Source organism: Otolemur garnettii, unplaced genomic scaffold, assembly GCF_000181295.1.
Source record: "Otolemur garnettii isolate 467f Iridium unplaced genomic scaffold, OtoGar3 scaffold00095, whole genome shotgun sequence".
In the NCBI taxonomy this organism is placed as follows: Eukaryota; Metazoa; Chordata; class Mammalia; order Primates; family Galagidae; genus Otolemur; species Otolemur garnettii.
The window spans coordinates 3,811,382-3,837,093 of record NW_003852490.1 but is presented as its reverse complement, the minus strand read 5'-3'; the positions used below and the strand labels follow the sequence as shown (position 1 = coordinate 3,837,093).

At 40.5% G+C, this 25,712-nt stretch overlaps 1 protein-coding gene across 1 annotated transcript in view; it reads left to right on the top strand.

Moving 5' to 3' along the window:
* Positions 1 to 23,996, top strand: part of QPCT (glutaminyl-peptide cyclotransferase) — a 29,821-nt gene extending 5,825 nt beyond the window's left edge. The window contains exons 2-7 of the mRNA XM_003795681.3: positions 3,129 to 3,275; positions 7,945 to 8,223; positions 15,494 to 15,670; positions 17,574 to 17,673; positions 20,014 to 20,130; positions 23,476 to 23,996. Of these exons, the coding sequence (XP_003795729.1) occupies positions 3,129 to 3,275; positions 7,945 to 8,223; positions 15,494 to 15,670; positions 17,574 to 17,673; positions 20,014 to 20,130; positions 23,476 to 23,621 (966 nt within the window). The 3' untranslated portion in view covers positions 23,622 to 23,996. The remainder of the gene's footprint in view (positions 1 to 3,128; positions 3,276 to 7,944; positions 8,224 to 15,493; positions 15,671 to 17,573; positions 17,674 to 20,013; positions 20,131 to 23,475) is intronic.
* The last annotated feature ends 1,716 nt before the right edge of the window (positions 23,997 to 25,712 follow it).

Below are 25,712 nucleotides of genomic sequence, written 5' to 3'. Positions count from 1 at the left end.
TAGCCACTTGAGCCACAGGCGCTGAGCCAAACATCTCTTCTTGAAAGAGCTTTTTCAAGTCTCTATAAATCACCCATTTATTTTTTTTTATTTCTTTTGAGACAGACTCTCACTTTGTCACCGCTGGTAGAATGCTGTGATGCCACAGCAACCTCAGACTCTTAGGCTCAAGCGATTCTCTTGCCTCCACCTCCCGAGTAGCTGGGACTACAGTCTCAGCTGGGCTATTTTTAGAGGTGGGGGGTCTCACTCTTGCTTAGGCTGCTCTTGAACCTGTGAGCTCAAAGTAATCCACTGGCTTTGGCATCCCAGAGTGCTAGGATTACAGGCATAAGCCACTGCGACAAGCCCTAATTACCCTTTTAAATATGAGCCTGCTTTCCTTTCACCGTGGACATGGAGTGAAGTATTATGTAGGTTAATGGACAATAAATAGCTAAGAAGCCACTGCTCAAACTGCCTTTGACACAATAGTTCTTGATTATCATAGTGACTATCTGGGTTAACTCAGCTCAGAAGCATCAACTCTAGAAATTCAAAAAGAGCAAAGCTCCCTGACGTTGAACCACAGGGGTCACCAGACCATCGTAGCAGGTGGCCACCTGTCTCTGTTTTTATGCTTGCTTGCATATTCAACTGATTTGTTTATGATGGCAAAACGCCCAGCTTACTTCCTTATTATGTAAACACAGTCTTAGCAAAGATAGTTCTAGAAACATAGTTCATCTGTTGATTGCTTATTTGATGAGTTTGCCCAATTGTTACTGAATGCTCATTGTGAACCAGGCCCTGTGGATCCTATGTGGGGGAGAGTGGTAAGAGTTTACGCCCTCATGGAGCTGGCGGCTCATATGAAATGCAGATATGCAACCAGTAAACACACTAGGAAGCCGTTTCCAAGCTACAGCCTGAAGTGAGCAGGAATTAACCAGGTGAAGAGGAAAGGACCAGCCCACAAGTCAGAAGGCGCTGACTTCGGTGCATGTTAGTGCCTGGACGAATGCCAGGGAATGCCAGGGTGACTGAAGCATGGTGAAGGGGAGAGGGGGAGAGATCAGACCAGCTCCTGTTGGCTGAATTAAGTGATAATTAACCATAGAAGTCTTCCATTTTCTTTTTTTTCTGTTTGCACATTTATGTAACTTTGTCTTTGAGCTTTAGCTTTCTTCTCAAAGTGCTATTTGAGAGCTAACATGAAGACTTAGATCCTGGAGGCACCAAGGAAATATATTTTTTAAATGTATCACCAGTAAACAGACACAAACCTTCTAACATTCAAGTATAACACCCGCATTCAGGAGTAAACTGGAGGTGCAAGGTGAAGATGAGGCAGGAGGCAGACTGGGAGTAGCACGGGACAGGGAAGGCGCAGGCAGGATCTTTTCATGGACTTACTTGTGACTTTCCTGTGACCCTGGGAAGTTCTCTGGTCTCTATGAATCTCAGTTTCCACTGATACCAATCAAGGAGCTTGGGCTAGACTAGCCCACTGATCTAGCTGCTGGGCCATCTCCAAGGGGCTCTTCTGGCTCTAAAATGCATTTAGAGTTTGATAGAAGGGAATAATAGCACTAACATATTCTATATTTACTATAGCAGTTTACATATAGTAGTTCACTTAATCCTAATGATGCCTATGATTGTAGGTGTTATTACATCTACTTATACAGATAATGAAATTGAGCTTTAATGAGGTTTAATCACCTGGCCAGAGTTACAACTAGTAAGTGGTGGGGTTCTGAGTTGAGAGGGTCTGTCTGATCCTACTGCTCAGTCTCTTTGCATGATAAATACCGCAGAGTAACACTGAACCATCTCAAAGTGTAGGTGAGTATAATAAGTAATTTGGCACTAAGCATTCTCTAATCCCAATTTCTTTCTCACTGGCCACATGAAGTGGTTCACAGGGAGTGAGACTCCCCTAATTTCTGTTTTGCATTCCAAATAACTCAATATCCTTATATTACCCTCATCATTCCCCATAGGGAAGAAGTCTTCTGGTCAATCGCTCTCTTTCCTTTGAGGAGAAATAACACATTTCATTATTCAGTGCCTGAAAAATACGTAATGAATGAATGAATGAATGATTCATCATTAATAGTATCATAGGAAAATACAGAATGTATAAGGTCATACCCAAAATACAAGTTTAAAGATTATATTTATTTAACTTTAATTTTATTTCATTGTTTTTAGAGAACAAGTCTTGCTGTTGCCCAGGCTGGAGTGCAGTGGTATGATTATAGCTACAATAGCCTCCAACTCCTGGGTTCAAGGGATCCATCCATCTCAGCCTCCTGAGTAGTTGAGACTACATGCCCAGCTATCTTTTTTTATTTTTGTAGAGATGGGGTCTTGCTATATTGCCCAAGCAGGTCTGAGTTCTTGGTCTCAAGCTATCCTTCCACTAGAGCCTCCCAAAGTGCTAGGATTACAGGCATGAGCCACTGCTTTAGCCATTATTTAGCATCTTAAGTTTGACTGAACTAATATACCTAGAAGTATGAGTATTATTAGCATGTTAAAATAATTTTAGAGCCTGGTGAGGTGGCTCTAAAATTGGGAGGCAACTTTTTATTTATAAATAAATACAATTATATACAAAATAAATAAGTAAAATAAGTTTAAATTTAGAGGTGAGGTGGCTCTAAAATTGGGAGGCAAAGGGTTGCCTCCCAAGTCACTTGTAACCTCAGTGACTTGGGAGGCAACTTTTTATTTATAAATAAATACAATTATATACAAAATAAGTAAAATAATTTTAACTGAAGATAAAAAATTTACTATTTAGCGGGTTATAGAATCATCTAGCTCAGGCTGAAAAGAACTGCAACATTCATCTGTGTCAGTGCTGTCCAGTAGAAATAAGATAAAGAAAGGTACATATGTAATTCTAAATTTTCTAGTAGCTACATTATAACAGCAATAGGTAAAATTAACTTTAAGGACATTTCTTGGCTGGGTGCAGTGGATGTACGGGGCCAATTTTAAAGTTGAATTTACTTTACCTCATATGACATAAAAGTCATCCTGTATTTTGCAGTTTAGAGCAGTTAATTGCAAATGTGTGAGGATCTTAAACATATTATGCAATGATAGCCAGTTAAACAATTGTATTTAATCCTCAGAATCACCACCAACCTGCCATTTTGAATTCATCGTCTCTTCAGCGAGTCGCAGAAGGCACCTCTATTGCTGAAATGTGGCAAAATGATCTGCGGCCATTGTTGATAGAGAGATACCCAGGGTCCCCCGGAAGCTTTGCTGCTCGTCAGGTGAGAATACAGGACACAAACCCAAAAGTTGTTGAATACTTGGCTTTCACATGAAAAATGTTATGGCTATTCTAAGTTGTCTAACATTCAGATCTGTCATTATTACTTATCCAATAAACAACCAAGAAAATCAAACGATCGAGAATAAATGATCTGAATTCAGTGACACGTGTCAATCTAAATGAGTTTATACGTGAGATCTCCGTCTGGAGTACAACATCAGAGGAAGTACTGAGTCCTTACTTTTTCTTCTTCTTTTTTTAAAATTCAGATTAGTATGAGGGTACAAATGTTTACATTACATTGTTATCATTTCTAAGGTAAAGTTTAAGTTGTCGTTGGGCCCTTCTCCCAGGGGGTATGCTGTATACCCTTACACTGTGCATCTTAGGTGAGAATTGGCCAGTCCTCCTCCCTCCTTTCTTTTCTTTTTCCCTCTTCCTCTCCTCCCCACCATGTGAATATAATTGTGTTCTTCTCTTGTATGGGTATGTAGTTGTTTATCTACTGGTTTCATATTAGTATTGAGCACATTGGCTACTTGCTTTTCCATTCTTGTGATACTTTACTAAGAAAAATGTTCTTCAACTGCATCCAGGTTAATACAAAAGATGTAAAGTCTCCATAACTTTTATGGCTGAATAGTACTCCATGGTATACATATGCCACAGTTTGTTAATCCATTCATGAGTTGACGGGCACTTGGGTTGCTTCCATGTCTTGGTGATTATGAATTAACAATATCAGAGTGAAATGCAGGTAACAGGAGTATCTTCCATAGGACTTTTGTTTCAGTTAAATATATCAGTATGTTTGTGTGTATAAAATGAAAAATATATTATGACTGTGGGCCAGACTCTGAGCCAGACTCTGTAGTTTGAGAAGCACTGCCCTGGAGGAAATAGATTGTCACTGGCTTTATTCTCCCTCCAGGGAGAAGACAATTTCCCTAAGGTAGTGGTTCTCAACCTTCCTAATGCTGCAGCCCTTTAATACAGTTCCTGTGGGTTGCGACCCACAGGTTGAGAACCGCTTCCCTACGGGTAATGAGGGCCTGATAGTACAGTGACACTCTTAGCCCAGAACTCAAAAGGAAGGACTATCTAAGGCTGTTGATAGAACATTGGTTAGTGAATTAACTTCCGTAGTTATCAACAAAGATGCACATTGTTATAGATTCTCTTTTAGACAAAGAGAATATTTTGGGGGCCCCATATCCCACATTCTGTGTTTTCATGGTCTGTGATCAATAAGCCCAAAGTTGCCTATTGGATTATTGGAATATTTTTATTTTGAGGAGGTAATTTGTAAAGTAAATGATTTAAAGGGGTTAATATTTAGAGTGTTTCATTGATTTCTATCAAAGATAGGAATAAAAATAAATTTAAAAATTAGGATGATAAAGTCGCTAGCAAAGGGCCAAACAATGTCCTTTGTCTAAAAGAGGCAAACTAGTCTGGGCACTGTGGTTCACGCCTGTAATCGCAGCACTTTGGGTGGCTGAGGGGAGAGGATTGCTTGAGGTCAGAAGCTTGAGACCAGTCTGGATAACATATTGAGACCCTTGTAAAAAATAACGAAAGTTAGTGGGACATGGCGGTATTAGCCTAGTCCCAGCTTCTGGTGAGGCTGAGGCAGGAGGATTACTTGAGCCCATGAATTAGTAGTTGCAGTGAGTTATGATTAGTCCACTGCACTCCAGCCTGGGTGACAAAACGAGAGCCTATCCCAACCATAAATAAGGAGGTAAATAAATAAATAAAAGAGGCAAATTAGAAACTTCAGGGGTTAAAATACCCCATAGATAAACACAATGTCTCTGAGAAGCTGAAACTGAACTTCAGAGAAAACTATGTGTATCCTGGGGGCACCCTCAGGCCAGCCGTCCCTGAGGGACTTGTATGTGGCACACCCGAGAAAATAAAGGCACCTGAAGTTCTCAGAGGCAGCCCTCTCACAATGACCAGTTTGCAGATTTAGTGCAAATACTGGACAATCTGCTTCCTTCAAACAAACCCAGTCTATTGACATTCTTTCTCACAACCTGGAAATTAGAATTTAAGTTTAATTAAATGAGTCCCAGGATCATTCACTAATGTTAACCTGGAATGAATCTCCCCCGTCACCCTGTTGGCCAGTGGAACATCACATAAGATCCTTTCTACCCCTCTCCCCTCATCTCCAGTTCTACCTCTGTATTTTCTTCTTTCTCTGCACAATCTCCATCTGACTTCATCTCAGTCTCTGTTCCCATCTGATTTTAAAACACAGATGTAGCACGCCTGGAGGACCCAGCCTTTTGCTGCTTTGGAGTTAGGAGAAGGCAGCTGCATTAGATGCCCTGCCACAGCCAAGCACGCCCCGCTTATGAGCAGTCTAGTGATAAAGCAGTCCTTAAGAGCCTCTTGTAGAAACTTGTGGTGGGAACTTGCAGACTAAATCTGAAAGCCAAAAAGCACAACAAGGGATACTGGTGACCTAAATAGATTATGCGCACAATTTGATTGTTTATAAAGATGATTTATTTTGTTGCTAAGACAAACAAAACATATACTCATTAAAAAAAGATTATTATTTCAGGGAAAACTCCTGGGGGCATGTGCTGCTTCTTTTGTGTATTTTAGTATCAACTTAGACATTAGAAATTGTGCCTGAGACCTGGTTACTAGTTGAGAAATGAGTTTGTGTGTGAGACTTTTGAGCAATGCCAACAGATATCTTTTTTGAAAAAATCCCTATTTTGTAAACTTGCAAGCTGCTAGTGGTTTTGAAAAAGGCATTTTATGGAGCAGCTCATCATCTGGATACCAGATGTGTGGAGTATACGCTTTTTTTTTTTTTTTTAAGATGACCCTTTTATGGAAATTTTTTGTTTTTACAAACTCTAGGAATAACTCATTTTCATATTAATTTTAAAAAGTATCTCAGATGTCCAGTAATTTCTCTCTGTTCAGACTATTAATGTTTCATGTTTCATGTCATATAATTTTATATATTATCATTGAATTAACTTTTATTTCCCATTACAATGAAGTCATATTTACTGATAGGGTACTGTGAGCAAAGCACAATACTAAAATTTGTAGAGAATAATAAAATAAGTGAGTTCTGACTGCTGATCTCAAGAAGGTTATAAACACATCTTTTGATAATTTGAGAAGACATGTAAACTTGTAACAGAAAGGGTAAGGTTCAGTATATGCAATACTGTTTAGGGCAAAGTGCATCTACCCCAAACAACAAGGAATGAACAGCTGGGGAATCCCTTGTTTCTTCAGCTTTCACAGAAATTGACTGTAGAATCAGTGTCCTCCCTTTTGAAAATTCCCCTGGGTTTGTTCCTAAAGAAGTCACCTTTAGTTCCTGCCGTTGTGCATCCTGCCACTTACTTTCCCTGTTGCTTTCTTCCTTCAGCCCACTGTGCTGCCTATTAAGGCCCAAGGTGACCAGGAAAGATGGGAAAGAAATTGGTTGCTATTTCTGCCAGCGTTTTCAGTGGGTCTGGACCTGCTTTGGGTGTAGCGAGAAAGCTGCTTGCTGCTTGTCATTTTGGTTCAGGGTTGCTTAGTGATTCTTACAGTGATCTCAGGATCCTCCAACCACCCCTGTGATGGGAGCTTTCTACATTGTCCTCAGCAGGTGGGCATTACTATCTTCTGTTAGTGGTCATTACATATGAAACATTTGGTGAACCTGGGCATACGCCATATACTTGGCATACATTTGCAGTTCTTGCCTTCAAAGAATTTAGGGTAGAGGGAGAGACCTGTGGGACCTTGGTCTCTGTGATTTCTCAAATATCCCTTCATAGCCTCCTAGAAATATTAAAAGTGGACTTCAATACTTCTGAATTACATCTCTATCTCTTAAATTATGAATGTGTCTATAATACTGGGTGTCCATAAAGTTCATGTGCAGTTTACTATGGTAAACTAATTTAAATTGCACATGAACTTTATGGGCACCCTGTATTTTTTTTTTTTTTTGAGACAGAGTCTCACTTTGACCCTTTCAGTAGAGTGCCATGGTGTCATAACTCACAGCAACCTCAAACTCTTGCGCTTAAGCAATCTACTTGCCTCAGCCTCTCAAGTAGTGGGACTACAGGTGCCCACTACAATGCCCAGCTATTTTTAGAGATGGGGGTCTTGCTTTTGCTCAGGCTGGTCTCGAACTCCTGAGCTCAAGCAATCCACCTGCTTCCGCCTTCCAGAGTGTTAGGATTATGGGCATGAGCTACTGAGCCTGGCTGAAATATATTATTAGGTGTGAGAAGCAAGGGACAGAATAATGTGTAAGTAGGTTCTTTTCCTATAAAAACATATACCCACCCCTTCACCAAACATATATGTTTATATGCTAGTATGATTTTATACAAGCAAAGAGAAGATATGTGGAAAGGTCTACCCAGGACTATTAACATTGGCTAATATTAACAGTTGGCTAGGATTGATTGGAAAGGGGGAAAAGTTGAGAGAGGAAGAGGATTAGCTTTTCCTTTAAACAGGAAAAATGCTATTATATGCAGTAGCAATTATAGCAATATTGTTAGTAATAGAATAAGCATGCACTGCAAATTTAACTTGAAAGACATCACATAAAATTTAAAAAACATAGTTAATAAATGAAAGCTGTTTAGATCTAACATTTTGGTTTCTGTTTCCATCAGCACATCATGCAGCGAATCCAGAGGCTTAAGGCCGCCTGGGTCTTGGAAGTAGACACCTTCTTGAGTCAGACACCTTTTGGGTACCGGTCTTTCTCAAATATCATCAGTACTCTCAATCCCACTGCGAAACGACACCTGGTCCTGGCCTGCCATTACGACTCCAAGTATTTTCACCAGTGGGACAACAGAGTGTTTGTGGGAGCCACAGATTCAGCCGTGCCATGCGCAATGATGTTGGAACTCGCCCGTGCCTTAGACCAGCAGCTCCTTTCCTTGACGGTATTTGTTTTCTGCTTATTGGTTCTTAGGATAAGACACATTTAACAGTAACTCAGAGTAAATTCTAGAGTCCTTGGGGGAGTGAGGAGGCCATTTAGAAGTGGAGACTTTTGGTACATAGTACTTTTTTATTCTAACTTGTTACAAAATGATATGAGGTTGAATGCAAAATTGGAAGATTACATGATTTGGAAAGTCATCCAGGGGCAATAAAGCTAAGGTACAAGGCAGTGCATTCATTAATTGGCACCTGACTTCCCAGCCTTGAATACACATTCAATTAAATGCAGCACTTCTTTGCCAAAAATGAGAGAGGAAGGTTGGTTCAGGCATGAGAACTACCTTTATTTCTTCTTGTTTATGAAGCTATGAAACATCACAGTCTTCTGATCTGAGACATGGTGGCTGTTGAGTAGGGGGGAGGGCGTCACAGCACCCTGTGACTTCAGAGAGTGGGTAATTCAGACCTATCAAGATGAAAAGCATGGAGCAGAAATGCATTATTGTTATTATCTGCGAATCTCGGCCCCATTTTATGTAGCATAGGAGAGCTTTTGTTGTGCCCTCAGCTCAAAATACTTCTGGGACTCTCAGATGTTATTTCAGTCCCTCTGTTCTTAAGGGTATATTGGAAAAAAGTGCTAAAGTAGATGAAGACATTTGGTTCTGATACCACTCATAACCAAGTAAACACAACAAAGCAAAAACAAAAAGCTTTGTTCGCAGGCAACAGGTGCCTTTTTTCCCTTCAGAGCTTTATAAAGGGCCCAGCCTTCGGTATAATGGGGGTAAAGAAGTAAAAAGTTTATCTTGTAATGGAAGTAATAGAGATATTTGGTTCTATTTTTGCTGGATATGCTTGAAGAAAGCAAGAATTGTTACACCCTCTCAGGCTCCTTTTCACTGTTTTTTCTTTGTTTTGTTTTGTTTTTGAACCTTCTGTAATGCCTTTCTACCATAATCTGCCCTGCTTTTAATGAGCACCCGTGCCTAGTAGTTGGGTGTTTGAAAGCTGATGTATTAATGAACGTTAAACTTTTCATATGTCATGTCCAGTGTAAGGACATGAAACGAGGTACAAGTGACTTGCCGAGGCTTCCTGCCGTAGTCAGTTGTGTTTCCTCACCCCTTTACTCTGGTCCTGGTGACTTGCCTGGCTTTGACCAATGACAGTTCTTGTTGTGAATGTGTCTTCTCCTGGTCAGCTCCACCAGCTTTTCCCACCTAGCTTAGACCTGCTTTTGGTGGCCAGAAATAGAAAGGCCTGATTAAGTTGCTGGATGGGGATCACCATTCAGAATATTTCAGTCAGCACACACATTCTCTTAATTATCCTTTCTATTAGAGGTAAACAATGAAGTGGAGAATTTTAAAAAGAGTTGCTTTTGATACCTTGAGAGTATCAGACTTTTTTCTTCCAGTTATGCTTTGACTAAATTTGTATTAAGGAGTTATTTTCAGTTCTTCTGTTGTCATGGATTGGGTAGGTGGTGGTAGAAGAGGACTTGGAAAGGGGCTGGATGGTAGACTGGATTAATTCTAGCTCTTTGCCATTCTGCCTCTCTCCAGTACTAGGACTGTAATAACGCATCCACATCTTCTCTTGTAACTTTCTATGCCTTCCCATTGTAGCCAGTTGTGTTTCCTCACTCTTTCACTCTGGATGTGGTGCCCTGGCTGATGGGAGGTTAGCAGATGTGACACAAGCACAGGCTTGCCCTCCGGTGTCTTTGCAATCACGAGGAGAGGGACACGCCCTAGCTGGCCTGCCAGTCTAGCAGGAAGATGAGAGACACAGGGCACAGAGCCTGCCTTGCTGGCTGCAGGGGGAAGCAGAGCTGCTCCAGGCATACCCAGCCCAGCACAGTCATTCCCCAGCTGACCTGCAGAGGTTACGTGTCCTGGGAGGATACGTAATTATTGCTTTAAGCCACTGAGTTTGGGGTGATTTGTTACATGATATTATAGTGGCACTGGCTAATTGATACAGCACTGGATGGGGAAAGACTGCAGATAATTTAATGACTTTGTGAACACTGGTAACTAGGCATCTGTAGTATCATCATGAAGACCTTCACACATCGGGCTGCTCAGGTAACTAGGCTGAGTTACTATGATAGAAACTGAAGACCATGGTTATTTTCCTGCTAACCCTGAAATGAAGCAAAACAGCAGGTTTTGCTTTGAATTTCCCGTAACTCCTGCCACCATTTAGCAGAGAATGTGTTTGTGCAATATGCATGCACTCAAGGTTTAGTAATCATGAAGTAATTAAATAAATGTAGTGCCTCACAGGACTCAGGATCAGTACCCACAACAGTCTACTACTACTACTGAGTAAACTGATGCTAAGAAAACAGAAAGAGCATTGGAGTCACCTGGCTGCTGAAATTTCAATGCAGCCCCTAAACCAGCAATCCTGCAGGTGAAAATGACCTCCTTTTGCCCCTGCCGTGGCCATGAGCAGAATGCCTCTCGTCCCAGGCAGTCTTATTCTGCCCTGGTGTTCTGTGAGTATGCTGTTTGACTTGGAGCTAGAACTTTGGAACTAATAAAGGCCCTTTAAAGAACTGAAAGTGTACAAGGTTTCTGCTGAAGTATGCACCTATACCTTTGGCCAAGGAGAAAATCTATTTAATTACTTCATGTGTATTAAACTCTGAGTGTGTATATATTGCACAAAAACATCCTCTGCTTAATGCTGACAGGGGTTATGGGAGAGTCAAAGCAAAGCAAACTGTTCTTTTCTTGTGGTATACTAAAGGAGTGATATGAAGGCCGTTGAAATAATTAGCATACGAAAACTACTTAGTTTTCAGATGATAAAGACATTGTCTCTTTTTCATGAAATAACCCTTAAAAGAAACAGGGAAATTCCATTTCTGAAGATACCAGAGAACGTGTATTAATGGAACCACAAAATGAAGATAGAAAGTGGATGGAGAAACGACAAATGCCATATCAGAGTGGAGACAAGTCGTGCTCTCTGGGAGAGGGGAGGAAATGGGAAAGCCAGCTGGTCCCCTGAGAGAATCTTGGAAGGGTTCAAGAATTGTAGATGTGATATACTCCGGAAGGTAGAGGTAAGGCAGGGGCTGGACTAGAGAGTGATTATACATCTGTATAAGGGGTAGATACCTGGATATAGATGAGAGAGTCCCAACCTACGCCAGTTAGATAAGCAAGTCCACCACCTGTGCCTTTGCAGGAGCTGAGAGAATGTTTTTGCAGAGAAATTGAACCAGGGAGATAGTGGACTTGGGGATACCAGGTACAGAGGACAATACAGAGATGCCCCATTAAAACTGGGGCAAGTAGCTGGAAGTCTACACATTTAACAGTGAGCTCTCCAGTCCTTATCCCACTTCCAGTACCAGAAAGCCAACTACCACTGTACAAGGTCGGACAATTAAGTTTGTGAACTCATCCTAGAAAAAGTACTACATACCCCCTCCTTGCTGAATATCACGGCCATCACCGGATGACCAAGGGGAGTTCTTCAAAGTGACTGTAGTGATATCCAGCAAGGAAGTATATAGCACTTTTTCTAGTATGAGTTCTTGAACTTAATAGTCCAACCTCATATACCCATGAGATAGGAAACTGGAGGATGCCTCTCCAGAGAATGTGAATCACAGAAAAATTCCAGACGGTGACATTTGGTGATCCTCAGTGAAAACACTGACTGGAAGAAAGCAAAACAAATAGTACATACTGAAAAATGAAGTTGGAAATATTAAAGCACAAGGAACAGAAAATAACTTAAAGGACATAAGTTTTAATATCCGCATAGAGATAAGAGAAGTTGTATCAATGAAACAAAACCAGAATGCTACAATGACAGAATAATCATGGAATACGAAAAAGCCCTTGGAAATTAAAAATTCTTGTTTTCATAATTTAAAAAAATCAGTAAAATAGTTGGATACTAAAGTAGAATAAGTTTTTTTGAAAGAGAAACAATGATAGAATAGAGATGATTGTTACTTCTAAATATTCATTCCAAGAATTCCCCTGGTGCAGTGGCTCACACCTGTAATCCTTGTACTTTGAGAGGCCTAGGACTACTTGAGAACAGGAGTTTGAGACCACGTAGGCAAGAGGAGGCCCTGCCTCTGCAAAAAATAGAAAAAAATTACCCAGGCGTGGCACATATCTATAGTCCTAGACTGAGGCAGGAGAATCGCTTGAGCCCAGGAGTTAAGGTTGCAGGGAGCTATGGTGACGCCACTGCACTCTAGCCTGGGCGGTGAGGTAAGACCCATCTCAACAAATAAACAAACAAACAAAAACAAACTATTGGGAATGAGAATGACATTGGACTTCTCAGTAGGAAACTTGGGAGCTAGAAACAATGAAATTATACCTTCAATAACCTTAAATATTTTAAATAAAAATAATTGGCAACTTAGAATCCTCATACCCAGTCAAATCAAATAGGAGAATAGAGTGAAGACATTTTCAGACATAAGTCTCAACAATTTTCACTGCCATATGCTGATTCCTTTTTAGAAGTTGCTTAAAGGTATGCTGTAGCAAAATCAAGCAATAAATCATGGAAGAGGAAATCACGGGGTTTGGGTCATCCCTAGGGTGACGGTAAGGGGAGACCTAAGAGAGCAGTGGGTAGCAGGTCTAGGAGCCTGCCTGGGCTGGAGGCAGCAGGAGAGGGCTCCAGGAGGAGCAGGTCCATAAAAACAAAACCAGACAGACTCAAGAGAGACAAAGGTGTTATTGTATCTGAGAGTTTGGCCACATAATTGTGGAGATAAGTTAGGCTCAAAGAAAACAAAGCAAATGAAAAAAAGGTATGTGGTGCGTTAGGGTGAGCAATAGGTTTGCAGAGGCAGGATGAGCTGGATTGGGGGGCGGTGTGTATGGAGAGAGAGACCCAATAGTTTTTGGTTTGAGTAACTGCGGGGTGGTGTTGCCATTCATTTAGCTGGGGGACAGGGGCTGTTAGTCATGCAGATTTCAGAAAGAATATCAGGACTTGAGTTTTGACACTTTATGCTTGAGATACCTATTAAACATTTGTTTGGAGATGTTCATTTGGCAATTGAATCTATAGGCCTAGAGATCAGGAACGAGGTCAGGGCTGGACATACATTTTTTTTGAATTTTTGTAGATATATATACATATTTGTATATATGTATGTATATATAGTGTGTGTGTGTATATATATATATATATAATTTAAAATCTCAAAAATAGATATCAAAGGGGCAAGTGTGTACAGACAAGAGAAGCACGGAACAAGTCCTGGGCCCCTCTCCAGCATTAGGAGGAAAGGGTGAGGAAGGGAAGTCAGTCCATGCTGAGCAAGGAGGGAGGAAGTCCTAGAAACCAAAGGAAGAAACTGCAGCCAGGAGGGAGTGAGCCACTATGTCAAATGTTGCCGATAAGGCAGGAAAGATGAAGATTGACCACTGGACTTAGCAATGTAGAGGTTGTGGGCGTCCTTGATAAGAGCCGAAGAAGGCTAAGATAAAGCCTGACTGGTGCAGGTTTAAGGAGAGGAATTGAAAACAACGTGGATAAACAAGCCCCTCAAGGAGTTTGGCTATAGATGGGACCATAAAAGTAGGGCAGTTGTTGGTGGAGGTAGGAGAGTCAAACGTTTTAAGGTGAGAGAAGCAAGAGCTGTGTTTGTAGGTGGATGGGAATTATTTGGCAGAGAGAAACTCTGAAGATGTCAGAAGGAAATGGTATTTGCTAGTGACGACCTTGAGCAGAGCAGATGGAGTAGGATTTTGTGCACAGGTGGAGAGGCTGGTAGCTAATATGAACATGGCAAGAAGAAATGAAGGTGATTCACTAGGACTGAGGCTGGGTGAGGTGTTAGAGAGGGGAGGAAGGGGAACAGGAAGAGTGCAAGCGTGAATGACCTAATACTTGCCAGTCAACTCGAAAGGGTAATTCGAGGTTTGTGGTCTTGTGTTTTAGGCAAGACTAGAAAATATGTATCAATTTTTTTTAAATCTCTAGTTAGATTTAGCTGCATGAGTGCAGGCACAGAAACAGGCACAAAGATGGACTTAATGTTACATTTTTGCCAGGACAGTTTGACCAAGGCTGAGAGAGGTGAGGGAGTTGAGGGTGTATACAAGGAGCGATTAGCAGGATTGACTGGAATTTAAGCTAAACGTGGAGAGAAGTGAGGACATTGAGAGTGAAGGACTGTGAAAAGTAAACATTTCAAAAGATTCTGGTTTCCAATGGGATTGAAGGACTGGGGTGTGGGGTTAGAGTACAGGACTAATATGAAATGTTAAAGTTGTGAGTGGAAAGTATAAAGTCAACCAGAATCCGACTCACCCTTCTTGGTTCTGCTCCGACAGTGTCTCTTTCCTAAAGCCTTTCTTGACACCTCCAGGACTGAACAACTTATTCCATCCAATTTCCAGAGAACTTTTATGTTACCTTAGTGACCCTTGGCATGTTTTTGCCATGCTAATGTATTGTTTGATTTCTCCCTAACCCAACTGAAGTGCAGACTCTTTCAAGGGAAAGGCTACAGTTATTATTCTTTGGGCCTCTGTAGCATTCCTAGGGGGAGATTTAAGTATGAATTGCAGATGTAAATAAGGTGGGAAGCAAGAAAGAGTTACAGTCATTTCAGGGTGGATTCTCAAGGAAGTGCGTTCAGATGTGGAGCGTAGCATCCAGGTCAGTTATTAGGGAGTAGCCTTGGATCAACATTGGTGACAGGGAGGGGAGAGAAACGGGGTTGGGCAGAGGGAGAAGTTGAGCTGCAATGCATGATCAACAACAAGTGCAGCCAACCCCTGGGGAGCTGTGGAGGTACAGTGGCCCTTTGGAGAGTCCCCAGGACTCTGCAGTACCTGCAGCCATTGGGTGCAGTACACTCCCAGGAGATGCAGCCAGCACGATCCCTAAAGTGGCTAACAGCTCTCCGCAGCTGGGGCAACGCGCCCTCCCACACAGGAACTGGGTGGCTTATCACATTGTTCATCACACCATAGCAATTTTGTAGTTTCAAAGCTCTCTGACGAGTAAGAAAAAAATTACAAGACTTCTATTTTCAGAGGGAGTGGGAGAAGGTGATTTATTTATATGGGTGAAGATAGTGGGAGGTGTGATGATTTTTGGCAAGGAAGTGGTGTGAAATAAATTTTGACACAGTTTCACTTGCTTGGGGTGTCTTCTCCGTGGCACATCTTTCTTTTTGCCCAGTTAATAGGAATGCATGCTATTGTTTAATCATCGTGGTATTCTTTGTTGTCTTTTTATTGTTCTTTGTACCAGAATGTTTCAGACTCCAGGCCAGATCTCTCACTCCAGCTCATTTTCTTTGATGGAGAAGAGGCTTTTCTTCACTGGTCTTCCGAAGATTCTCTTTATGGGTCTCGACACTTAGCTGCAAAGATGGCATCCACCCCACATCCACCCGGAGCGACAAACACCAATCAGCTGCATGGCATGGTCAGTCTGGGTCATTTCTATGATGCTGCGGCTGTGATCCCTCGCCCTCCAGGGAAGAGGTTTCTAAAGCCAAGTAAAGACCTAAAAATGCCATGGCATTTTTGAAACAGAGTGTTTATAATAGAGCATTCCTTGGCAGGCTTTGAATTTTTGAGGAATCCCAGAGCTAAAAAGAATGATTCTGGGTTAGAAGCCATGTTGGACTGAGCTTAATTAAAATGATGTAAGCAATCAGATTACGGAAACATCAGATGCAGTTAGGCTCAGTGAGAGCGCGTTCCCCCAGCGCTGAATAGAGTAGAGAGAGAGCAGACTCCTTGGAGGGGGTTATAAAATCAGAGGGGCGCCGGTCCTGGGAAGTCTGTAAGAGGAGGGTGGCAGTGAAGGAGTTCCTCAGTGGCTTCACAGCATTACAATGTCCCCAGAGTCTATATGACATTTTGATGTGTTGGTTTTGATGTGGCATTTTTGACGTGGGTGGAGACACTTTGATACTGCTTTAAACCCTGCTGTCACTACTAAGTAACAGGTGCAACACACAGCCTCATTTTTTTCCGTATTCCGGGAAGAAAACACACTCCGTACCCACCCTTGGATCCTCTCCCTGCTCTGACTGTCTTCCCTTATTTGATCTTTACTCAGTCCTTGAGTCCTCATTAACCCCAGCTGGGAATCTCATGCTACCCTTGGAACTTCATTTTTCCCAGTGCCTCCTCCATCCCTGACTTCCCCATGTGTGACCTGACTGCGTATTCCCAATCCCTGTACTCTCTCCTGTTTTTTGCCTGTCACTCCCTTCACCCTGTAAGGCCAGATGGCCACGTCCTGAGTCTTCTATGACCCTAATGGACCTCACGCTGGCCCTCTCTCCTTCCTGTTGCTCTGTGGCAGCTCGCAATGTCAGGAGATATTTGTTCATTTACATGTGCCCAAGGGGCCAAAAGGTTCAGAGAATCTGGGTGCTCAGGAGCAGAATAAAGTCATTTATTGATCAGTACAAATATATGAATCTACAGTGATAGTTAAGACCATTTTTCTCCTCAGAAACAAACTCTTAGTAACTTATCCAACCTCGTGTACAGGTTCCTATTTCAAATAAACCCAATTTTCTTAAAATGAATGTATTTAATTACCATTCATGAATTTATACACACTATGTCTTTAGAATCGCTGACTCTGAAATATTTATCTAATACGTGTCTGGATTTATGCTAGATACTAACCCCTACATTATTTCACTTATATAAATCAGGAAGTCCCTAACCTGGGCACAGTCTTCGTGGCAGCCTCAAACCTGCTGTTTTATGGCTCAAAAAGTCGAGAAGCACGGGTTTATTTATAGAGGGTTATAACCAGAAGGAACCTTTTAGAGATCAGTGGTTTGAGCTTGTGATATATAAGAAAACAGAGATCCACAGATGCAATGTCACGTAGATCCCATACAAGGAATTTCTCTTAGATGTTGCTTGATCAAGACATAGTTACTATCCAAGTACTCTGTTTAGGGGAGCTGTATTATACAGATTAAGGAAAAAAATGGCTAATTAAAATAGAAATTCAGATAGGCTAGGACTCCCATCTGAAAGTAAAGTAAATGTAGCCTTTTTAAACCTGTGAAATATTTATCCAGATATCCTCTTTCTAAACTATGCTTAATGATACACTTTTGGAATTACATACACAAAGAATCAACACTTTGCCATTTGTCCATATTGCATTCGATTTAAAAGTTCTCCAAAATAATTAGCAAAGAATGTTTTTAAACCTTCTGTTTATTTAGGCAACTCCCCATATGAGTCTCAAGTTCTGAAAGGCGGTTGATCTCACTGATTGCTTTTCCCTGTTGATGAGTATGAAATACACTCTGGTGATAATGATTCAACAATATTTTTTCCTCCCTTAGGACTTATTTGTCTTATTGGATTTAATTGGAGCTCCAAATCCAGCATTTCCCAATTATTTCCTAAATTCTGCTAGATGGTTTTATAGACTTCAAGAGATTGGTAAGTACCACTGTTTTTAAAGAATCAAAGATGGTTTTTTCCCATTGATAAACACAACATTTTAAAATTCAAAATTCATAATTAAAATGTTTGACTTAAATATATAATATACTGGCTTTTTTACTTGCTGTATTGGTTCCTATGCATTTTCTTTTAGAAGGCCCAGTTTGTTTTCCTTCATGAAACTATATTTTGAAATGGAGACATACAATACTACATTTCAGTTTCCACATCCTTAGAAATGGTTTGAAAATAGTTTCCTAGAGTTCTGTTTGAAGCATATGGAAGGCATTTCTAGGGAAAACTTTACTTAGCAAAGCATGTTGGCTAATGATGAATGTTATGTGCTTATAATGATACCAAACGATATTCTTTAATTTTTCTTTCTTTTCCAAATCTGTCTCTGTCATCTTCTACTTTCTACCTTATCCAGACATCATTGTCTTTTAATTCTAGTATAATTTTTGTCAGTTTTCCAAAGAAATCAGAGTGAAGAGAAAGTCAGATCCTTCAAGAGGTGTTTAAAAGAAAACTGGGAAAATGAATGGGAGTGAGGGCAAGCCAGGCCAGGCCAAGAAACAGAGATATCTGTGGCTCCAGAGACAGAGGTTTGAGGCTTAAAGAAAGAAAAAGAGAATGACTTCCTCCTTTCATACTTCTACCCTATCCCAAACAAAACAGAACAAACCCTTCAGGTATCAGGGAAAGAGGAAAATGAGATCGACCTTTATTATAGAATCCAGGCCAGAGGGCTGCTTTCAAGGCAAGAACTTCTTGCTAGAAATTCCTTATTAACCACACAAACTTCTTGCAGCAAGATAGAATTATATTATTTCTAAGCAGTCAGAGAAGCACAACATTCAGATCTAGAATCTTATGAAAGAAGCTTCTATCTGAACTTCAGATGCTTATCTTTGGGAAATTTAAGTTTCCAGTTTGAAAGAATTGCTATTATGGTATTGTGTGTGTTAATAAAGTTAATAAGTTTCCTGGGCCTCTTCCTTGCAGCTTGTTTCCCTTACTTTGCTGGTAGCCTCAAGAAACAGGGTTCAGCTTTTGTTCAAGGATTTTGTGCACTTATTTCCTGTACCAGAATGAACCTACATTAATTGCAATTTTAATGCAATTTTAAAAACTGATTTTGCTACTCTGCCTACTGGCATTTACATTTCAAATCGTATTTATAGTCGTATAAGAAAAAGTTGTATCCTATGGTAAAGGAATCATAGGTATCAATGAACAGATGGGACTAGTGTTTTTGGTGGTGGTTAGGGGTTTCTCAGTGTTCCTAGTCATATTACATAGGCTTGTTTAGGCTTGGCGCCTGTGGCTCAAGCGGCTAAGGCGCCAGCCACATACACGTGAGCTGGCGGGTTCGAATCCAGCCCGGGCCTGCCAATCAATGACGGCTACAACCAAAAAATAGCTGGGTGTTGTGGCAGGTGCCTGTAGCCCCAGCTACTTGGGTGGTGGAGGCAAGAGAATCGCTTGAGCCCAGGAGTTGGAGGTTGCTGTGAGCTGTGCTGCCACAGCACTCTACCCAGGGTGACAGCTTGAGGCTCTGTCTCAAAAAAACAAAAACAAAAAACATAGGCTCATTTATCAGCTCATCCAGTTTCACCCTTTAAATTTAGCAATTAAAAAAAATAAACAGCTGTCCTAGTTTCATTTGGTTGTATTATAATATTCATATGTCACTTGTCATTTTGTAACGCATAACACATGGGTTATGCAGGCCAGTGGTTCTCAGACTTCAGTGAGCCTCAGAATCACCTGGAAGGCTTGTTACCACACAGACGGCTGCTGAACTTGACCTCCAGAAGTCTGAAGTGGGACCACATAATGTGCATTTCTAACACAGTCCCAGGTGATGCTGATGTTGTCAGTCAGGATCACACTTTGAGAACCACTGATGTGGGTCACTAGGTATCCCTTCCCCATAGAGTCACCACTTGATATACTTCACCCCTGTTCTGTCTCCCCCTCGTCTCATCTTAAGGCTTTCTTCATGCAGCATCTTGGACTTAGAAGCATGTACACACACCTGTGTCTCCCACCCCCCTTTTCCTCTGGTTTTACCGTTCTCTGTCTCTCCATTGTTCTGCTGAGTTTCTACTTCTAGAGCCGTGTGTGGCTTTTCTTTCCTCCTACTCCAAAATGTACACACCCAGGTTCAGCCCAGATGTTTATTGTCATAGGTGTAGCCGTGCTCACTGTTGTGTAATCTTTTAAGAATAATGCCAAATATACTAAGATTTTGAACTCCTTAAAGAGGGACACATTCTGTGTCTTGATCAGATAAATATAGATGTTCATCCACTGTCTAATTGTCATCTACAGAACGTGAACTTCATGGATTGGGTCTGCTCAAGGATCATTCTTCACAGAGGCAATATTTCCAGAATTACGGCTATAGAGGTGCAATACAGGATGACCATATTCCATTTTTAAGAAGAGGTATTGTGTGTGTGTGCATGTCCATTTTTTAAAACCATAACATTTACTGTATTTTAAGTGCATTTTGAAATTCCAGGACTACAAGTCACCGATCTACTCTTTCTCTTTCTCTCTCTCTTTTTTATTTGAGAGTGTCTTCCTCTGTCACCTTGCATAGAGTGTAGTGGCATTATCATAGCTCACTGTAACCTCAAACTCTTGGATTCAAGAGATTATCCTGCCTTAGTCTCCTGAGTAGCTGGGACTATAGGTGCATACCACCACACCCAGCTAATTTTTCTATTTTTAGTAGATACAGGGGTTTCACTCTTGTTCAGATTGATCTCAAACTCCTGAGCTCAAGCAATCCTCCTGCCTTGGCCTTCCAGGGTGCCAAGATTATAGGTGTGAGCCACTGTGCCCAGCCCACCTATCTACTCTCAAGAGTAGATCACTTTTTCCAGGCTCAGCTCGTTTCTAAACCTTATTTAGCTTTCTGGTGCCATCAGATACCTCACTTCAGCACTGAAATTCTCCAGGTCTCTAATTGCTGCATACGTTTAAGAAGGAAATTAAACATGAATAATAAATAATTGGTGCACTTTGAATCACTACGACCATCATTCTTTAAAGATTGTGCTAAATTTAGATATTAATGATCTGAACCAATCTAAAACGATTTTAAATGATTGAAAACAGACAATAAAATTAATTTGAATGCCTTTCTTTAAAACAGAATGACTGTTGTGCTATAAATAAGCTTTCACTAATATATGTCTTTTGATTATATGCCTGGAAACTATTAATAGAAGTCAGATACTTAAACCAAATTGAATGAGAGGGAAGAAGGCTGACACTCTCTGGCCTGATCTTTATTGACACCAGGTACAATTCGGATGCAACATTTTAAACTTTACCATCTCTTTACCAGGCCATTCCTTCAGGTTATCAAATGAAGTGAGAGCTCACCATTGTTCATTGTTATGGAGGAATGATGGCCTGGACAGTGAGTGCTCTTCCTCCAGTCTTGCCCTTCCCAGGAAACGGGTCTACGTTTATCCAGTTGTTCAGGCCACACTCCTAGGAGTTGTCCTTAATTCTGCCCTTTCCCTGCACCCCACATCCACATCTTAAGCACATTTGGTTTTAGATTTTGAAGGTGCCATCTTAGTACTGAGATGCAGCACTGGCCTGTAATGGTAATTCCTATTCCCCTTGTTTTGCAACAATCCTATACCAATGTTTTTCAACTTTTTTTTTTTTTTATCTCACAGCGTACTTGAACCTGTTAAACTTCCACAGCACACTTAAATCATGTTGATCAAAGTAAAGAGTAAAACAAAGGATATACTAATGGTGCTTTGAATGTCTTTTGAAAATAACTTAATTAATGATTTTAAAAAATTTTTATGGCACACCTAAGGTCCTCTCATAGCACAGTGGTTGAAAATCACTGATCTAGAAGTTTGAGGAACCATCAGATTTAATTAATTGATCATATGAAGGCATTTATCATGGTTTCTATTTTCTCATAAAAGTCATTCCAAATCCTTGAGGGCTCCTTTATTTTTTTCCCTACACCTAGAATATTTGTGAAAGGTTACACCCCACTGACATTCCCTTTCAGAATGTTAGATTGTATTCATAGGCTTTATGTAACACTGGCATTTCCTGGTCAGTAAGGGATTGATATCCTTGGTGTAGAGATGGTAGGTGTCTAAATCAACCCGAGGACCCCTGCAGTAACGTCCCAGTTGATCTCCAGCATCTGCTGTTGCTTCCCAGTTCTCTGCAAAGGAGCTAAAGTTACCTTTTCAAGATGTGAATCAAAAGCTACTTTCCTGTATTAATGCTTTTGTGGCTTCATTTTTTTCTCTGTTCTACTTTATTTTTGTTTCAGATTGATATGAGGGTACAAATGTTTAGGTTACTTTGTTTCCTTTCTAAGGTAAAGTTTAAGTTGTAGTTGAGCCCTTCACCCTGGGGGCAGGACGAACACCCTCACATTGTGCTCATTAGGTGAGAACCCACCAAGCTTCAGTGATGGCTTTAAAGCCATCATATAGAATAAGACCCAAATCTTTACCATGACCTATAAGGGGTCCCATTTTTTGACTCTTGTCCCTCCTCAGTATCACCTCTTACCTTACTGCTGTTCTGATCCATCCACACTGGCCTTCTTGATGTTCTTTAAGCAGGCCAAGCACACTATCTCACGACCTCTGCATGTGATAGTGCTAATGCCGGAAATGCTCATCCCTCGATCTCCACATGGCCTTCTTTCCCTTTGGCGTGTGTCTCTATTTAAGTGTTAGCTTCTCCAACTGGGTGTGATGGCTCACGCCTATAGTCCTAGCCCTTTTGGGGGGCTGAGGCAAGAGGATTTCTTGAGGGAAAGAGTTCAAGACCAGTTTGAGCAACATAGTGAGATGTCATTGCTACAAAAAATAGAAAAATTAGCTAGGTGTAGTGGCATGTGCCTGTAGTCCCAGCTACTCAGAAGACTGACACAGGAGGGTTGCATTAGCCCAGGAGTTTGGGGTTGCTGTGAGCTTGGATCATGCTACTGCCTTCACATCTGGGCAACAAAGTGAGACCTCGTCTTTGAAAAGAAAAAAAAAAGTAAAAGAAAGAAAAACTAAAAAAGGAAGCTCTTCCCTGATTTTATTTTTTTATTTTTTTGAGACAGAGCCTCAAGCTGTCCTCCTGGGTAGAGTGCTATGGCATCACAGCTCACAGCAACCTCTAACTCCTGGGCTCAAGCGAGTCTCCTGCCTCCACCTCCCAAGTAGCTAGGACCATAGTCACCTGCCACAATGCCTGGCTATTTTTTGGTTGCAGCCATCATTGTTGTTTGGCAGGCCCAGGCTGGATTTGAACCCGCCACCCTAGGTGTATGTGGCTGGCGCCTTAGCCACTTGAGCCACAGGCGCCGAGCCTCTTCCCTGATTTTAAATACTTCCTCTCTTGGTTCCACTGCTTGCCTGCCCCTCATTCTCTACTCCTTTACCTTGTTTTATTATTCTCAATAAACCTTATCACCTTTAATAATTATGTTTTATATTTGTTTACTTAATTCTTTCTCCATTGGATATGGATAGGACTTTGCCTTTTCACTAATGAAACCTCAACTTCTAGAACAAGAACTGGTACATAGTAGATGCTTTATGATTATTTACTGAGTTAATATTTGTTAAAAGAAAATGATTTTGGAGTACAAGGGTAAGATATAAAGAAGTACACAGAAGATAATGAATTATCAGCTGTCTTTGCATGGTACAGTGCTCCCTCAGCTTCAAGAATGACACTTTCTAGTTTGCTCCCTGGAAATATGCACATAATTACAAGTCAGTTCTTTCTTATTAGGTGTTCCAGTTCTGTATCTGATGCCATTTCCATTCCCTGAAGTCTGGCACACCATGGATGACAATGAAGAGAATTTGGATGAATCAGCCATTGACAATCTAAACAAAATCATACAAGTCTTCGTGTTGGAATATCTTCATCTGTAACATTCTTAGTTGATGGTACTTGCTGATAGCATCAAATTCAAAAGTCAAGGCATCATTTAAAATAATCTGATTCTAGACAAATGCTGTGTGGAAACTTCTATCTTATAGATTCAGTCTGTGGATGTCTTTGAATATGAGATCAATGATACCGATAATTATTTTGTGTTCCAAGTTGCTTATTAAGTTTTATCCACTGGTAAAAAGGGAACAGGTAATGAAAACAGAAAATAAATATCTGTTTAAAAGTTCTCTAGATGAAAACCAGGAAGTGAAATCAGATTCACTTGTTGATGTTATTCAACATCATAGTCTTCTAAATAGTACTTCAATGGCTGTGGCAAATGTAGCCTTAGTTTTATGATTTTCCCCATGTGAGACTCTATTACCTATAATGCAAAATAGAGGTGTAGTTTGAAGATTCTCAAATTTCTTTGAGAAATCTTTGTAGGGTTAATTTCATGGAAATTAAAATCAGAATTAAATGCCGTGTTGTGAATTTCTTTTCTGTATATATAAAAGAATTATCTAATTTAATGCCTTGTCCAATTTGTATAGAGCTTTAAAAATTTAGCATTTTATTATAAAAATAATATAGTCTAAAACAAAAACATTGAGAAATTGATAAAGAAGAAACTGTAATCCCATTATACTAACTATAGAAATTATAATCCCATTATACTAATGGAATCACCATCAGCTCTTTAATTAATTAGCTCTGTGCTTCTTTTACTTAATTAGCTCCATTAGCTCCACTAGGTAATTAATTAAAAGAAGAAACTATACTCCCATTATACTAACAGAATCACCATTAGCTCCTCACTTTTTTAAATACAGATTTTTCTTGTATGGTATAACCAAACTGTGTTACTTTTTTGGCCTTTTTTTCCCTGTTAAACTATGTAATTACCAGACATGTATTTGCTATTTTAATCTCCAGTGAGATGAAGACAGAAAACGACTGTCTCTAGAATCTATATTAAGGTAACACAGTCGTAGCATGACAGTTACATAGCATAACAATTTTTGTGTAGGTAAATTATATGATGTTCAAGTTTGGTTAATTACTTATAGCATTTTTTTCTGGAATCACTTAAGGCATTCATAGATTGGCAATAAGAAACAATACTTAGAAATACAGACTCGATCCATTAAACAATTAGGAAATTGATCCTGTCGTGTGGATGAAGGTAGTTGGGACCACCGTTCTCTGTGTGTTCCCTTCTCTGAGCAGATATTTACTAAATATTTACTGAACTAATGTACAGCTGGGTAGAGAGTGAGATAGAGAAGCGGGGTGGGGAAGCAGTGGCAGCTTTAAGTTCATTGAGTCATTGAAGTCATGAAAGTCATCAGGAAAGTAAATTACTAGCTTTCTCAGGTAAGACAAGGGTAAATATAATTTTATTTATGTAACTGTTTATAATTACAGTAGAGCTTCCATAGTTGACCACTCCCTACACTGACGACCTGCTTACGTTGACCTAACTTTCGTAGACGGGACATGCACCACATGTACGTATCTGTACAGTAGTTCCTTATGTTGACTGCCTCCCTATGTTGACCAGTTTGTTACAGTCCCTTGGGTGGTCAACTTACAGAAGTTCTACTATACATAAAAGAATATAGCTGGAATTATATATATTACATGTTATACATATAACATTTTCTATAATTTCATGTTGGTAAGTTTTTTTTTTTTTTTGAGACAGAGCCTCAAGCTGTCCCCCTGGGTAGAGTGCCGTGGCATTACAGCTCACAGCAACCTCCAACTCCTGGGCTCAAGCGAGTCTCCTGCCTCCACCTCCCAAGTAGCTGGGACCACAGGCGCCCGCCACAACGCCCGGCTATTTTTTGGTTGCAGCCGTCATTGTTGTTTGGTGGGTCCGGGCTGGGGATTCGAACCTGCCACCTTAGGTGTACATGGCTGGTGCCTTAGCTGGTTGAGCTATAGGCGCCGAGCCTTTTTTTTTTTTTTTTTCCATGTTGGTAAGTTTTATCGAATTAGATTTTTCTAGGATTTCTTTGTATCTTATAGATATGTTTCTAAAGTTATACAAAGGATATTGTGCCTTTGTAAGTTTATAATATTAA